Source organism: Papilio polytes, unplaced genomic scaffold, assembly GCF_000836215.1.
Source record: "Papilio polytes unplaced genomic scaffold, Ppol_1.0 DF822845.1, whole genome shotgun sequence".
In the NCBI taxonomy this organism is placed as follows: Eukaryota; Metazoa; Arthropoda; class Insecta; order Lepidoptera; family Papilionidae; genus Papilio; species Papilio polytes.
In genome coordinates, this window is record NW_013526359.1 from 5402498 (window position 1) to 5421137 (window position 18640).

General features: G+C 32.0%; 1 protein-coding gene across 1 annotated transcript in view; it reads right to left on the reverse strand.

The window, feature by feature from the left end:
* Window positions 1–18640, reverse strand: part of LOC106105491 (glutaredoxin domain-containing cysteine-rich protein CG31559-like) — a 54229-nt gene that overhangs the window by 28884 nt on the left and 6705 nt on the right. The window contains exon 2 of the mRNA XM_013285837.1: window positions 2593–4239. Within this exon, the coding sequence (XP_013141291.1) occupies window positions 2593–4062 (1470 nt within the window). The 5' untranslated portion in view covers window positions 4063–4239. The remainder of the gene's footprint in view (window positions 1–2592; window positions 4240–18640) is intronic.

Genomic DNA, 18640 nt, shown 5'->3' on the forward strand with positions numbered 1-18640 from the left:
TGTTAAAGCGGGCACTACCACTGTCATAGGCTAATGCATTCTTCCAGACTATCCTCTACAACTATACCAAATTTTATTGAGATCCGTTTTATTGTTTAGGCTACAAACTGTAAGAAACATCGATCCATCTATACTTTCGCATTATTAGTAAGATTATATTAAGTAGATGTTAAAGGAGTGTACTGGAATCTTGACAAATGGTCTTCATGATTCCTCTGGGATAACTTTGAACACCCACTGAGTTGCCGTATTAAAAATGTAGCATTGTATGGAAATGACAAGCCTCTTTTATTACGATCGTGGTAGAAACTCTGTGATCGCGTGTAGTCGCATTAACGAAGTTACACGCTTCAATAAATCGGCTATTATTAAACAAAACGTAACCAGTGATTGAACGGCTAACTAGACAACGGAATTGTGTTCATGTTCTCATTACTGAGTGTAAATGGATTATTAGTTTTTTAATAAGGGATTACTAATCTATGTGCAAAGATAACGGTATAAAATGTTCAAAAATTTTGTGTTTTTTTCTATTTTCTTACCCTTAGCTATTTATAATCTTTTCGACTACAATTTAAACAAAAATCTTATTCTCAATTATATATCTGGTTTCTTTTTAATGTAACATTGAGATATAGTGACTTGAATAGTAGAAAATTGTCATAAAGATCGCTTATTTTCAATTTGAATAGTTAAAATATTTAAAACTTGCTGTTACTTGCTACTTCGTCCACGTGAAATTTAAACATATAGCCTATGTTTATCAGCGATAACATAGCTTTCTAATAGTGAAAGAATTTTGATATCGGGCCAGTAATTTTTTAGTTATTTTAATACATACGAAAATACAAAAATGTAAATCTTTCATCTTTATAATATTAGTATAGAAAAGTACAGAATCTTTATAATAGATGTCATATTAAGTACATACACTCCAGTTAATCTCTAGTTAAACGTCGTTTAATGAATTTAAGTTACTTATGTTTGTTTTAAAATATCTTACTCATCTGTTACGGCGACTTATACTACATTTCTAAAATTCCTATTTACTTTATCGTTGTGATTAATTAGTCTTAGGTTTACATATGTTTCGACGGAGTAAAACTGAAGTTAAGTAGTTTAGTAACCAACAATATTAATGAATGGTTAAAAGTAGCTTGGAAACCGGCCATTAATTGTCAATTGAATTACAAATTGAATTTTATGACTGCTTTACTACCAGCCTAAGAACTACAGATATCGTCATTCAATTTTAATGACTGATTTAATATTCACACATAGTTGTTTTGTTGTAGTAAAATCACTTTCACAACACAACGATTTCTTGTTTGAACGTTTTGAATGCTTAGAAAACTGTTGCTTCCGACAACGTTGCATGAGAGATCACCGTAAAAGGTAGTGACAATTTTACTATAATTATCGCGTAAGATTAAGAAAAAAGCGGAACATCATTCTGTTTATAATTATACGTTGCTAGTTTCTCATCTGATTTTGTCACTCTTTGGAACATTGCTAATAACTAACATCTTCAACAAATATTTTGTCGAATACAGCGTTCGAAACTTACACTGCTCTAAATTATAAAATTCATATTTATTAATGTTAAATGTTTACAATCAAAAACAAGTGTATAGTATTGTTTTACTAATGTTATAAAGAGAAAAGATTTGTATTTTTAATTTTTTGTATGTATTTGATTCACGCAAAAACTACTGGGCCAATTTTAAAAATTCTTTCACCGTTAGAAAGGTAATTTATTTGGGAATAACATTTTCTATGTTTTGTATTATATTTTAATTTCACGCGGACGAAGTCGTGAGCAACAGCTAATATGTAATCTTAAAGATTAAATATACATAAGAATTGAATAAGAATTGGCAGCGGTCAAAAGGTACAAGGCAAATATACTATTTGATTACTAAACTTAGTTATTCCTATTTCACCAAATACCTTCTGGTATAAGGCTGTATCAATAACTTTACTGTTTCATTTCCTTTCTCTCTGACCCTTGGCAGTTAGCTCTCCCCTGGCGAGTCAAACCGCTTAATTGGATGTCATTTTATTGCTTTGTAAATTTCATATTTATTTTTAGTACCTTGCAGGCAATAACAAATTGCTATATTAAAGAGTTAAGTAAAGATAAAGGACTCTTTAATTATGATTTTCCTATTGAAGAGATTTGCAAGATATCCTACAACCAATAAGAAAGTATGTGTCGAATGGATTTATGTTAAAGAGAAATATGTCTGTTTCTTGCCAAATGGAAATTTGTAATCTCTGAATCATGTAGAAAGTTCTTACGGATAATGTTTAAAATAAACAACGTAACCTTTATATCAGATATTATTCTTGTAAATTAATTGAATTAAGTTCTATAAATTGTGACAAACAGGCTTCTTTGGTACATCATTTAAATTATTTTCACGCGCAATTTATATCGAACATTAAAAGTGAGAATTGTAATAACTGGCTACGTGCAGGCGCGAAGCACTTTCAAATACGTTTAACAATGACCTCTAAAATCACTGTATGTATAACGAGCTAGTTGACACGAAAACTTACTGAGACATAATAAAAAATAGTGCAAATTACCTTTGTCGCGCTCTGCATCTGTAGGAAAGTCGCGATGCCAGCTCGCACGCGGTTCTTGACGCCGCGTATCGTTCCCTTAGAGCTCCTAATAGTCGAAGTAGGCTCCTCACTCTTATAATCCTTCACTCCCGCAAAGTATTCCAGTTCAGATGTTTCCTCACTCACACTTTTATCAACACTAGCACTCTTGACCGGCACTTCATCGAACTGCTTCTCGTTAAGATGAAAATCGTAAAACTTATCCGTATCGAAGTAATGACTACTGTAGCAAATGCGTTCCTGCTTCATTTTCTCCTCTTTTTTTCTATCTTCGTACGTCGTCTCCTTGATCAAAGGCGTCTTATTTTCGAAATGGACAGGTGTTGACTCCGCACTGCTATTGTTCCTCGACTCGTTCAACTGTGAAACTAATCGGAACGACGTTAGCTGCGCACTTTCTTTCGATACATTAGCATTTTCATTAATATTCCGGCTCGCTTCCTCTTGCGTTTGGTCGCTCGAGTCACTTTCAGTTTCGACCGTATTCAGTTTCGCCGAATGGTCTCTAATATCTTGTAGCAAGCCTTGCGGTAGAAAGCTACCGTTTTTGTTGCTCGCTTTACTTATAAACGTCGGTAGAAGCGGCGCACTTGGCGGCTCGGGAGTTTGTTTCTTTTCTTTTTTGCTAGTATCGTCGCCGTGGCCTTCGTCGGCGTGCATGCTTCCATTAAACTCGCTGCTATTCAGCGAATCGCACGATATATTCGAATCATTGTCTTCGAAATCTAGTTCACTAATGTTTCTCGCGGAGCTTATCATTGTGACGGACACGGCTTTTTTAGACGACGATTTCAATGTCTTCTTTTTTGGGAGCGGCGGCGGCGTACCGTCTAGATCGCTGCATGTACCCGAATCTAGGGTATCGCTAGGAGAGCATTGACCGCTCGACATTATTGTATTGTTAGAATTAATGTATGAATTGCAATAAATATAGGGCGCCTTGTCCATCTTGGTTTGTTCTTCGCTATCTAAGATCTTCGGTCGATTGTCCTCGACATTTAATCTGACTAAACTGTTATTCTTCTTCGTGTCACTGATTTTGTACGTTTCAAAGTCGACATCGCTCTTGAGGTGCACGCTAGAAATCTTTGGCGCTTTCGGTTTGTCGGTGTCCGTGTTGATTCTGATCGTGACCACGTGTGGGCCGGCGCCGGAGAGAGCGTCTGAGCCGGCCGTGTTCGCGGGTCGCTCTGGTTGGGTCGCCGCTATGAATACCGTTGCCGATGGGGACTTAGAATTAAGGACAAGCGAGTGCATCGAACTCAACGAGTCCATGTTAGACCGGCCGTCGCTCGCACTGTACGCGTTCACTCTGAGAGGGGCATCTTCGCTCGTTATCTGCGTAAAAGTTGTCGATCCTCTCTGTTTCACTTTTTGGGGCAGAGAGGGGATGTATTCGAGACTGGGACGTGAAGTCACCTCTTCCATCATGTTTTGTCGATTAATAAATCCGCATAATTAGTTAACGGTGGTTCCGCTTACTATGCAAGGCTGGTCCGCCGCTTCAGATTGTGATTGATTTATAAGGCATAATGGTTCCGGTGACCGTTTGAGTCTGGGTCAACAGTCCGCTCTACGAGCACGTTCGCTTCTTCACGATGTTTACACCTGCAAATAGCATTTATAGATTAGATACTTTTAACGATTGGAATGTTATTTTGAACAACATTTCATTATGCAATGGAGGTTGTTATAAATTGATTTGATTCTTCAATAAATTTATATGTAAGAGAAAGATTATGGAATCTAAACTTCGCCGTTATCTTTATACACTAACCTAACTAATTTTCTCTGATAATTTAATTCCGAAAGGTGTATTAAGCTCTTTACCCAACAACTTACTATTTTCAATATTGAAATAAGGTAATTAGGTTGAAAACATATTTCAATGCATTCATACATAACATCAAGTTAGGCACGTAATAACTAAGTACATTGTTACGTAAGGTCAGTTTAAAACGACCTCATTCATGTTTTATCGTAAAATTTTAAACGCGTACGCACAAAGTGTGTGCAGAAGGTATCTATTGCTTAAACAACAGACTTGATTCGTTGAAAAATTGTGTAATTAGAAAAAAACTGTGTCAAATTCGTTTATTATTGAATTATTTGAAATATAGGTTATGAGTCAATGTTATGTTTGTTGGTTAGGAATCACGTACGAAAACGTGTTTATAAAATTCAAATCCAAGTATATTATTAAGTCTTGAGTCGTGTCTTAAGTTTAACTCTGTTAGACTTTTATCGTCAAAGATTAAAGATGTAATAAGATTGATTAATATAGCTTAGTGTATTTCACACTTAGCACTTCCATATTGTAAAAAAACAGTTATTTTTTTTTGTATTGTAAAAAAAACAGTTATTAAGAGTTAGTTAACTCTTCTAATATGAGCTATTATCAAAATACTTTTACTTTTTACTTTAGTATTATATAGATATAAACATAAGTGAAAGAGAAAGTGTTTTTGCTTAAAAGAACGGATTTTAATTTATTCAAATTGTTATGTATGTGATAAAACTTCGTACGTCGAATATATTAGTGTTTGAAGTATTCCTAGCTGAATTTTTCCATTACTAATGAAACCATATTTAGGTGCATTAAAAATGCATATTTGTGTATTTAAATTTATGCACAGTTTAATATCTAAATAATTTAATAATCATTTAATCTTACTTAATATTATCTATGTGAAAGTTTAGATGGATATTTGCTATGAAATATCTTCCGAATGGCTCAACGAATCTCGATGAAATTTATCACAGTTATCGAACATAGTCTGGAAGAACAGATAGGCTTCTTTTGTTTTTTTCGCTAAGCTAGTATGTAAATAATGACTATAAATAATTGCTCAAAGCGTCTGTTTATTATTGCAATTTACTCAAACACTATTACTAGTATATGACTGAGCCCTATGACAATCTTGTCGGTTGTAAAAATGGAAAATCTACAATGATTACAAAACTGATAAATATGAATCGATTGCCTTTTGATTCAATTCGATTACCAGTCAATCAATTTCTTCCGGACGTAACAATTGATGTTATGACCGCATTTGACCTGATTTAGCAATGTCCCCAATGTTGATAGCCCCGATTTTTGAACCGTGTAATATTATTATTTGCATTTCGATTATACAACAAATTATTGGTTAAATTTAACTTGGTCTAATTTAAAAAAAATATATAAATATAATGATTTGTTATTTATAGTTTTATAGTGTTTGTTCAATGGTTAGATAAAATTGATATTCATTGAATAAATTGTTATATATACACTAGCTTTCACCCGCAACTCCGTCTACGTGGAATTAAAAAAAAATAAAAGTGAGTAGCCTATGTGTTCTTCCTGACTATCCTCTACCGAAATTTCATTAAGATCCGTTCAGCCGTTTAGGCTACAAACTCTAACAAATATCCATCCATCAATCTAAACTTTCGCATTTATAACATTAGTAAGATGTAAGATTTGTCTACTAAAGAAACTTAGAAGAAAATATTAGAACTAACGGTTTCAAAAAACATGCTTCATGTCTACGTACTAATTTCTTATACATACAACTGTTAGTTATAACGCAAAAGTTATAATAAAACTAACTCTAACTGCAATGTTCATGTACATTTTGATGGCAAATTATAACACACGACATCGCAACATCGTTTAGTGTTTTTGTACTCTAATTTGTGTACCAAAATTGGTTTAATTTTCATATCTTCCATTCTATATTCATTTCGGCTGTTAATTCATCAACGAATCATTATGAAATATTGGCGCGCTAAAAAGACTATCACTTTCCCCTCTTAAGTGTCGAGACGAATTGATTTTCTAATAAATTCTTACGCGCAACAAAACGTTTTTTAACATCTTCTAGTTCGTGTAATTCACATAGCAATTTGCTGCAATGTACGAATAAAAAAGTTGTTTACGTTTTTTCAAACGATCTTAGATGTTATACGTATTATGTGTATTATAGCTTCATACAGATTTAGTGGATTCTGGAGCTTGATACCATGGTAACCATTTAACGACTATGAGTGACGGTAACTTATCAATTATTCTTCTATGAGTAATAAACAGAACCTCCACTGAATATTTGAGCTCTGTATTAGTTTTACTATTGTATTTTTACTGCAGTGTTAAAAATTTTTATCTCAAAGATTGCTCGCAACTTCGCCCGCGTGAATTTCAAAAATAATGTAAATATAGCCATGTTATTTACAGATAAAATACCTTTCTAACGGTGAAAGAATTTTTAAAATCGACCTAATACTTTTTGAGTTATTTCAATACATACGAAAATACAAATCTTTTCTCTTTATAATATTAAGTATAGATAAAAAGTGAAATGACGATATGTTTTTAAACAAATATTTTGACAATGTAAACACAGTCATGAGTGAAATGGATACAACATTGAACAATAGATCGAGGGCATTAACATGCAGATAGTATGTTAAACAGCAGCCAGCCCATTGATGTAAATAAGGCCGCGTTCACAAAGCGCGATAATTACTACACGTCACGAAATAGAAAATATTTCAACGTTAATACGCAAAAAGTATTAGTTAATTTACATACAAAATCTCTCAATGTGGTTATTTCATATATTTTTTTAGAGATTTTTTCTAAGAACACGATTTAAAGAAAAGTGTTGACGTAATCTCACTAATATTATAAATGCGAAAGTTTTGATGGATGGATGGATGTTTGTTAAGAGTTTGCAGCCTGAACGGCTGAAGGGATCCCGATGAAATTTGGCATAGATGTAGAGGATAGTCTGAAAGAACACATAAGTTACTTGCTTTTGTTTTTTTATTCCGTGCGGACGGAGTCGCGGGCGAAAGCAAGTGACGAATAACTGTTATTAACTCCCAAAACAAATGCATATCGTTTCTTATCTTTATTTTGGTCACCAAAGAAGATATAAAAAAGGATTAAGCAGTTGTAAACTTCCTTAATAATTAATTTATAGCTCTGTTAATCAAATAACTAAAACGAAGACCCATTTAAACCTTTTATGGACTGTAATAGGAACACTTTCACTGAAATAACTCCAGTACTTTGCCGTTTATTCGACACTATAAAAAGCAAGCGTGACAAAATGCCGCGTCTAATTGGCGACGATAAAATTTCTATAATAAAATCGAAGTTGGTATTTTGACCTTTTAAATATGTGAGACATCGAAATGTTATGGAGAAAATAATACAATCCCTGTGCAGTTATTCAAGGGTTAGTCATATTTATTAACCGAGGATTCTCAATATGTTAAAATAATATAAATAAAGAGGTTAATAAAACAAATAACTTTCAAGATAAATACATTTATGTCGTACTAGCTTTTGCCCGCGACTCCGTTCGCGTGGAATTAAAAAAAAAACAAAAGAAGGAAGCCTATGTGTTCTTCCAGACTATCCTCTATATCTATGGCAAATTTTATCAAGATCCGTTCAGCGGAATAGGCAACAAACTCTAGCAAACATCCATTTAAACATTCGCATTTATAATATAAGTAAAATGACTGTATTATGTATTTAGTAATATGTTTCAACATCTAAAGGAAGGAATCCTAGTAATAAAACAACTAATTGCTCGTTCGACATTGACATAGATCTTGTTGTGTCCGATTGTCAAGGCGTAACAACCTTGAAATTCCATACAAAATGTATACAATTACGTGACCAATATGCTGATTAAATGTAATAATTCTTTTTGTATATAAACTGACCAGTTTATTTAGAACCCTCATATTAAAATCGACCTCTAAATTACCAAGGAAACAATACAGTTCTAATATTATATTAACAAAAAAAATATTCTTACATGTAATAAATTTGGAGTGTCTGTTTGTAATATCAAAAGGAAAATTTCTTTGATATTACAGATTTCGGAAAGTTGATGTACTTGCGTTGCTGATAACGAAAATCGCATTTGAACTTTTTTGTCTATCTGTTTGTCCGCAAGCATCGTTTATTCCGGGCAATCTTCAAAACGGGTGGGCCGATTTCGACGGATCTTTTACTGAAGGGTAGCTGACAAAGACGGGCATGCTATAGGCTACTTTTTTATCTTAATATTGCGTGGATGAAGTCGCGGGCAACAGCTAATACTTACATATAATCGATACGGCCTTTCAAATTATGTTTGATACCGACATTTACCAAAAAGTCACGCAGTCAAGGCCGCGTATAGGATGTTCCTTTTTAATATCTACCGCTTCAGTGTGACTAATAAAATGTTTGAAATGAGATGATAAAATCGATTAAATACTTGTTTAAAATATATTTTTTAATCTTAAACAATAATATGAATATTCCCATATAATTCAATAATGTAAAATCCTACAAACTTTTTAAGAAAAGAAAATTGAAAAGGTGCTATTTTTGTATAAGCAACTAGCTGTTGCTCGCGATTTCACCAAATTAAAAAAAACATAGCCTATGTTAATCGCAAATAAAATACCTTTTTAACGCTGTAAGAATTTTTAAAATCGGCCCAGTACTTTTTGAGTAAATTACATACAAAAGTTCAAATCTTTTCTCTTTTTAATATTAGTGTAGAAAAATATCGATTTAAAAATGTCATATAATATTTACTTTTGTAATGTGATTTATAATAAACATTTAAATGATGGTTGAAAAACATTTATCATTAGTCATAATTATTGTTATATTATTCCGTATTCCATCAGTCACAAAACTGATTCAACTATTACTAAAACATGCCTTATCATATATACTAAACAATGGTTATTGTTATATTACCTGTTATAGTTAATTGCTATTGTAAAACATACCTCATTGACGGTAGACAAAGATAATCGTAGTAATATGACTGGTAATTTAAGTCATCCGTCTTACACTTATTATCAATGAGTTTAGAAATGAAATTGAGTTAAAAACCTTTGACTAAACTAAAAATCGCGTAATGCATACCTCTATAAGCTCATAGGAATCAAAACGCGACTAAACAGTTATGTGATAGTTTAGTTTTAGGTGTGCGAACACTTTAACACTTTAAACCGTATAACCTTCAACTACCCACATTAAAAGTCTAAAACAGAACTTTTTTTCAACCTCAATCTGTAAATTACACAAGCCAACCTTCAATTCAAGATCGGCTTTCCAAGTGTGATCTAAATTTCCATTCAAGCGATCACGTTGCGACGGATGGCCCGACTAAAGACCATTTTCCACTGCATTTCATTTTATATGATTTTGTTTTTTTTTTTCAATAAGTAGGATGATAGTGTATTCTTAATATTAAAGTGTAGTCTATTAATTTATTTAGAGTGTCCTCAACTGTCTATAGACGTTCTCGGTTAGTCGCGTAGTGGAAACGTGGTTTAAGTGTGGCATGACAAGCTACCATATTTGCGATTATTTACGAGTTTCTAATGCGCTGCTTTTTTATTACCACTTTGATTTATAGTGACTACTTTTTGCTGTCTCTTATAAAGATATTACGGTAACAATTCAGTGGGACAGTCAGAGAATATAAAAAACTATTTGATCTACTAAATATTACTTTTCTAATTTAATATTAACATTTTTTTATTGATCAAAATTATTGATTAAATATCAATAATTTTTGTACTATGATAGGAGTCTTCCAATCTTAAATGGTTTATATCATGTTTATTGTTTTTCTCTTTTATTTCAATTTTAACTTAAAATAGCTATGCTTATTTCTACTTCTTTGTTTTGCTTAGAATTCAGTAAAATCAGGGCTCAAATACACTGGTCCTACCTTGCCTACTAATCACATTCTATTATTTTTCCGATTCATTTTATTTTTACAAAGTCAACTTGAATATAAATTGCTTATTTTATTTTTTAAATGTCAAGTATTTCTATAGCTAAATGGCGTATTATTAACAACTGTTTTGATATAAGTCATAGACAAATCTATCACCGAACATTTTATTTGTAATTGGTCTAGATTGTTAGTCTGCACATTTTGTATTTTATCTCTTAATGTGATTAAAATTTCCAAACATTCTAAATGAAACTCTAGAGTTTTTTTTGTAACTTTTTATATAAATGAAAATTATTGTAATTAGACTTCGCCCGTGACTCCGCGTGGTAATAAAAAAATAGTAACCTGTAAGTACTTCCAGACTCTACATCTATGCCAAATTTGCTTTAGATCTAGTTTAGGGAACTAGATCTAGTAACTACTAACTCTATCTATCTAGTAACTAGTAACTACAGCAAACATCCATCCATCTAAACTTTCGTTTTTAATATTAGTAGTATTACAAGTAAAATGCATATTAAAGTTTCAATTGACTCTTCATTTACAGTCACGATTTCGTGCTCATATGTGACGGAAACTAAAGTGCAAGTAAATTATTCAATTTGAACCACGTTTTATATGGCGCTTGCAATTGTTCAAATTATTTAACTAATTGTAAACCTATAATAGTATTACAAAGAAGACAGATCTGTATTTTTGTATGCAAAGATACATAAAAATGCTAGAACCGAATTTAAAAATTCTTTTTCCATTAAGAAGCTACATTATCATTGAATAACATAGATTAAATAAATTAGTGGATTTTTTTACTTTCGCGAGCAAAGTTGTGAATGAAACATATTTATAAACAAATAAAGTCGCTAGCTTTTTAATTTAAAATTAGTATGAAAAATATCTAAATAGTCCTCTGGGATCGAACTAAGTAAATAGCGGCCTCTTCTGGCAGTTTTATGCACTAACGTGATGGTTAAACAGATTCAGTTGTTAAATCTCTTATAAAAGTAACATTATAAACTGCACGTATATCTCGATTATTTCCTTTTCCTCCATTTATATAAACATGAGTCAGATATTCAAGTAATGCAACGAGAGGTCAGAATTTGAAAGTAAATGTTCATTGTCAAGTTTATGACGTTAACAGGCGGCTCACGAACCGCTTTCGTTACTGTTCAACCAATTTATGAACGCGTGTTTGTAGAAGGAACAACATTGTTGCATATTTTTCGACTATTATCATCTACTATGAGACATTTAAAGCTCCACTCAGTCATTTAATGGTCACTAAAGGTGTCCCTTAATGTTTAGTGTGAGAAATATCTACGCATTTAACCCCTAAATTGATCTGATTGCAACAGTTCGTAGCTAAATTAGTGAATATACATTAATACCATTGCTTCTAATTTTAAACTAATTAAATAAAAAAATATCTTTTTAAAGATATACTTAATAGACAAGTAATTTACATCTCTAACTAGTGGTGTCTCATATTACCAATGTTAATTTGAAGCATGAGATAGTTGCCAGCTATGTTCAATTTCATGTATTACTAGTGAGGGGCGTGAACACGATTGTAATTTATCGATGTTATGATAAGATTCGTCAAGTTTGTATATTAGACATATACGCATAAAATTTTATATCAGAAGTTTGACAAATAAATAAGTCATAGTGGCACAATGCACTGAGAGGAAGTGTAATTCGTCATATTACATCTCTTGTTTCTCCTATTGTTAAATCTCCATTTGAGCTTAAATAGTTTTAAATTTACTAAGCAATTTATATTGCAGAAAATTATTATTTTTAATTTATCGATACACAACAAAAGTAAAAGACATCTCTATCTTTATTTATTATTCCATTTAATCCGAACTGTCTCTTGGAGAGGTTAGTTGTTATGCTCGGGCGCAGGTAGCCGTTTCCGGTCTATTACTCATGGTGTCAGGTAGTAGAAATATAATAGCTGTGCACTCATGGAACTCACTTTTTACGTCCCTACGATAGTACGACTGGCTTATTCATTTACAAGTATACATGACTACGTTTGATGAATTAATTTAATTTAAATTTATTAAATAAATATAATTATCGATATCGATAATTAAAATTGAGACAACAATTAAAGCATCAAGGGATTTATAAAATTGGATAATTTACTTTTCGATATGTGGTTTTAAGAAATTTGTGCGAACAGAAATGAACCTGAATTTAACAGTATTTAAGTGCAGAAGTAATTAAAGCATTTGGTGCTGTTACAACAAATGTATTATTATTATTTGACAGGAACATCACTAATTTTAAGAACAAACATTAATTTAAATCAATTTGAACTAAACACGTAGTTTTAGAACTAATAATAATGTAATATTCTGGATTGGTATAAAGTACTTAACTGGCTATTTAACTAGTTTAATTATAAAAGTGAAATTTTGATCTTCTACGGAAATACCAAACACAAAATGAAAATAAACAGGTTTTGGAAAGTTATTCACATTGTATGGGAACACGTTTTCACGGTCAACATAGTTTCTAGTATTTTTATGAATAAACTATTCAAACGAATAATAAATATACTCCGTATCATAATTTTTAAAATTAAACCATTAGTACATTTGTTCTGATATTCACCGATATTGTAACCTCACCAACTTCGCTTTAAAGTTGTGCGAAGATGAACGTTACGACAGTAGGTGAACATTGGTATCCAAACCTACGACCACGTTTTCGAATGTGCCTTCTTAAGAGCGCTCGCACACCTTTGATTAAACTATCGTACAAATGTTTGGTCTCGTTTTGATTTTTATGACCTTATATGGAGGTGGCACACTACTAGATTTTTAGTTATGCAACTAAACAGTTGAATGGGCTGCGAAACAATCGACAATCGCACAACAGTTGTCAGATTCTCGATTGTTGGACCTACAGCTATGTGTATTAGGTATGTGATATAGAAAATATTAAATATCTACGTCATAGGCTCAATGGCAGTAACTGGAGCATGAACTGTACTGGCCAGCTCATAGTATACTGACATAGTTTGATATTAGTTTCGTATTTCCTCTAGAGAAGTCGATTTCCCCTCTTATATTACTCTTTTAATTAACGTTAGCTTGTTAGTTTTTTTGTCTTTAAATGATCGAAATTGAACCATACCATAAGATTGCATTATCTTTTTATTAAATTCAGTAATGATGATTTAAATGTATTTTAATCACTGCACAACTGTTGTCTTGATTTGATTCCTATGAGCTTATGGAGGTGTACACACTAATAGATTTTTAGTTGTGCAACTAAACAGTTGAATTGGCTACGAAACAATCGAAAATCGCACTACAGTTATGCGACAGTAGTCAATGGTGTGTGCCCACTCTAAAGTGTTATGGAACTTCGACATTTGCTTCAATGTTTGAACTGTCAAAACAAGTTCAACCCAACTTTACCCGTTCATTACACACCCCATTGAATGTTCATTATCGCGTAACACATGTCAACACTTTCACCACATCAATGTTCAGTCAGGTTTTAAAGATGTTATACAACTGTTCCCAATAAACTGGTATACCTGTCTCAAATTATGATTACCGCTAGATCGAAAAAATTGCCAGACTTCATAAATATTTGATTAAAAACTATCTATCTTTATCCTAATTGATGAGAAAGCTCGTATCGTTGCTAAACAAAACACAGTCTCAACTGGTAGACTTAGAACGTGCATATATCTGAAACTGTACTATCGCAAAACTGTTTAGTCTCGCTTTGATTTCTATGAGTTTATATGGAGGTGTGGACGCTACTCGATTTTTAGTTGTGCAACTAAACAGTTGAATTAGCTGCGAAACAATCGACAATCGCACAATAATCGTACATGTTTAGTCTAAGGTGTGCGCCCGCTCTTAAGACGAATATTAAAACGAAACGCCGCTTACGATCTGAAAGACGTCAAAATATACAATGTATCTGTCTTCTGTCTATCAATACATATAATAAAATTAGAGTGTCTGTAGTATCAAAAGAAAAATTCCATATTTCGGGATGAAGATGTATTTGCATTGTCGATAACGAAAATCGCGTTTACAACATTGTTGACTGTCTGTCCGCAAGCCGCGTTTGTCCCGGGCATCCTTCGAAACGGCTGTGCCAATTTCGACGGAATTTCACTAAAGTGTAGCTGACATAGACTAGCATATTATAGGCTACTTTTTTTAATTCCGCGCTGTCAAAATGGCGTAACAGGTGGTCCAAATTTGTCATGCGCAAACTTCGTTAGCGGTATAAAACTGTATCCTGTACGAAAAAACCCTTTAAAACAAATATAAAAAAGCATTGCCAACGTAAGCGATTAGAAAATCTCACTTTACTTGATGTTTACAGAATGTGGGCGTCTAATGAGACTTTCTTGTCTACAAACGCGTGTTTACTCGTTTCTTCCATTAGAGTATACGTACTTATGACTACGTGATACTTATTACTAAAAAATAATCATTTATATAAAATAAGGAAAAGTCAATTAAAATAAACGAAATATCCTATCTTATAATAACAGCTATGACTATTCAAGGAAAAATATTGCGCCAAAACATACCAAAGCTTTTTCCGTAGTATGGTAAAAGTGTATTGGTATGGTAAAGTGTGTGATTTTTGTCATATTTTGATAGATTTCAAGCCTTGGTCAGTTCCTTGCTAATAATTACGAATATAAATAACGTTAAATAATATAATCAGTAATTTATTAGGCATTTATTAGCGATGAGTTCCAGCCGCGAGATTGGTTATTCCAATATATTGATTTTATCATTCAAGGTGAACAACAAATAGTTGTTTGTCAAAAATATTGAATGTGGAGAGACTGGAGTTTGCGAAATTGTCCGTTCGATTTGATCGCAACTTTACGTCATTATTGAACTTCTTTAACATTCGAATAATTATATATTAAATTGAGAATTAAACTCTACTCAAGTTATCTATACTATTATAATAAAGCGTAAACACACACTTCTTTGTTGCCTAAGATATCATCAATTACAGCATATTTTAAATCCTTTTTTAATAAAAATCCCTCCACTTACGTCACGCTTTAGGCTATATATTTTCACGCCATTAAACTTAGGGGGTAAATTTTTTGGCTAAAACCCTAATGTGGGAAAGACACCATAATTTGCTACTAGCATCAAGTAAGCAAAGTTGCCATAATTTGTTATTATGTCACTTTGCATACGCGAACAGCTCGTACTGGTTAAAAGGCAAAGTAATACTTAGAAAAAATGTAAGTAAGGCATGCACTATTTAATTTAAGTGGAATATAATTTAAAACGCTACATAAAACAGAAAAAAGTCAAGTATGTAACATTACAACAATTATTGTACTTTTCGCATTTTCCAAAAAATTAAAAACAAATAAATTATTTCATTTAAAAGTCTAATTAACACGACTTTAAAGCATGTTTTAAAGAAGTTTAAACTGGACAAACTGATCTACAATTCGTAATATAATTTTTAATATTAAGTCACCCTGTTGCTCATTCCAAACCAATGTGTCAGACAAAGACATTTAAATAATGTATAGACGAGGCATAGTGAACTGAAAGATACTTTTTCAGTTGTTAAGTTTAGTGCCACCTCGTGTCTTTGAATTCTTTCACCATTAAGATAATTTATCTCTGAGTAACATAGGCTATATACTTTAAGGAAGGCTGAAAACCAGCGCGGCCTTCAGTGTCAAGCTAGAGGCCGCATCAGCTGAGCCTTCTCCTTGTGGCCAAGAATTTTTATCTTTATTTTTATTTCAGTAATTGATTTGTAAGTTGTGTTATTTTTTTTTGGTCAATAAATATTGTTTTATTTTATTATATTATTTTTTTAATTTTTCGCGGTAAGTCACGAACAGCTTGTTTGTTAGGAAATAAACTAAACAGTAAAACAAACTATACCTCCTCTATATATTTGAATCTCTTTGGTGTCAGACTAAAAGCCCGTCACTGATCGCCACAACAAGGTCACGTCAACTTGAATATGATCATATTAATAATATCGATACTTTAATAAAGATATGGTGTTTTTTTTTATTTATTTTCTGTCTTTTGTAATGTCCTATACATAATGATAATAATTTAATCAACGTATAACATTTGAATTGTTCATGAACAATATTCAAATGTAAATAACTTAGTTAACAAGCTGCTAAGAAAATATAACATAGGTACCTACTTAATATCATAAATGGGAAAATATAGATGGATGTTTATTGCTATGTTTCCCCAAAACTGGATGAAATTTAGCACAAATGTAGAACATAATCTGAAAGAACACATAGGCTTCTTACAACTTTTTTAATATCGCACGGACAAATTCGCTGTTAAAAGCTAGTATTTATGCAAGAGCGTAGGTCCAATATTAATTACTTGGTTTACATCAGCTTTTCTAATTATATTTATGGCTTATTACTTTACGTGATGGCGAAAATAATTATTACTTTAAATTTTATAGGTATGTAAAATAGGGGTTTGAACTCAGTTCTAACTGTACAGTTCCACAGTTAAAACTGTCACTTAGTGTCTGAGCGTACACACCTCAGGGTTTAAATAGCAACGCTTGATTTAATTTTTACCGTAAGTTTCAGATATTGTCAACATTTTAGTGAAAAAATCAATAAGTAAAAATTATGGGAATAATTTCGCTTCTTACGTGCAACGGGTCATGTCGATATATCGTTATAAAATACGCTATAAAAACCACGGCAACTTGTACCGTAATACCCATTCGACGACCAATGAACTGTTGCAAGCGTAATTTAAAAACGAAGCACAACGCAATAAACGTAAAAGCTCTCGATTCGCATATTTCTATGCAGCTAAGAAAGTTTACAGTGTTACCATATACAACTTTAGACTTTGCACAACGTGTCATGTAAAAAATGTTTGTATTTCTACCATTATCCATAGTAATCCTAACAACTAATAAGACAGAAATTGATGTTACAAAAGCTGTTTTTCTTTACATATTCATAACAGATTAATGTTATTTAAATGTATGTTTTTTAGCTATACTAATAACACGGATATTGTTATCAAAGCTATTTTAGAGCTTTTGTGTCAGAGGTCTTATTAATTTAAAATTGTTCAAAGTGTGGTAACACTTCACCATTCGGTCAGCGACAGGTCATTCACTGGCACACGTCATCGCAAACTATATCTGACGACGCTAACTGGCAAATTTAATATTCTATGCGTTGAGATTACCACTGCTGAGTTTGTCGCATCTAAGCTTTGATAGAAAAGAAATGAAATATTCATGAGTAGAAATGGAATAGTTAGAAACATATTTTATAGTCCTATAAACTGTTGAACCAAAATATGATATTGGAATAAGTGTAACTTTAATTTATTAAGCGTGGAAAAAATTGTTTTGTATATAATTTATAATTTCTCTCCTATATTTAATTTTAGTCTGAGTTATTGATAAATATAATTAGAAATTAATGCTAAAGCATGATCAGGAATAAATTCCTGATCTTTAAATCCAACTTTTGTTTGCCATCGAGATTTTATTGACACATTTATTTTAAGCGAAAATTACTAGTCGGTGCCGTCACCGAAGGATAAAAGCGTTTTTAGTTTTCGCTTAAAGTAATGTCTCATGATAGTTTAAACAATTTAATTAACATGTTTACTTACAATTTTAATTTGTCAATCAATATGATACTGTATTCAAATGATGCTTATAGAAAGTATTACAGTTACTTGCGTGATAAACTTCAGTTAATTTCTTTAACATAGTAATTTTCAAATGCGATGTAAAATTGATATGAATTGACAAGCTCAGTAAACAAGACACGTAAACAAACATAAAATGATTTACGATTAACTTTCACTTGAGAGATTGGAAAGAATCGAAATAATTACTTCGTAGTATTTAAAAAAACTGTAAAAAATTAGATCTTGCAAAAATTACAGACAAAAATACCGATTTCTTTGTATCACCACAAAATAAAAAATTAAAGAAATAGGATTTCTAAGTTCAATTACTTCTGAAATATTGATGACTAGCTGTTCCCGTGCGGCTTCATCCGCATGAAATTATGAAAATGTTATTTTATTGTTTACATTTGTCAAATTATCAATAGCAAATGTCAAAATGACATGACATGATGACAATCTTGATGTCGGCAGCAACTTATAGTCTCTTTTCCACATTAGGGTTTTTATCCAAAATGTGTTAATATATAGCCTAAAGCGTGTCGTAAGTGTAGTGCTTTTATTAAA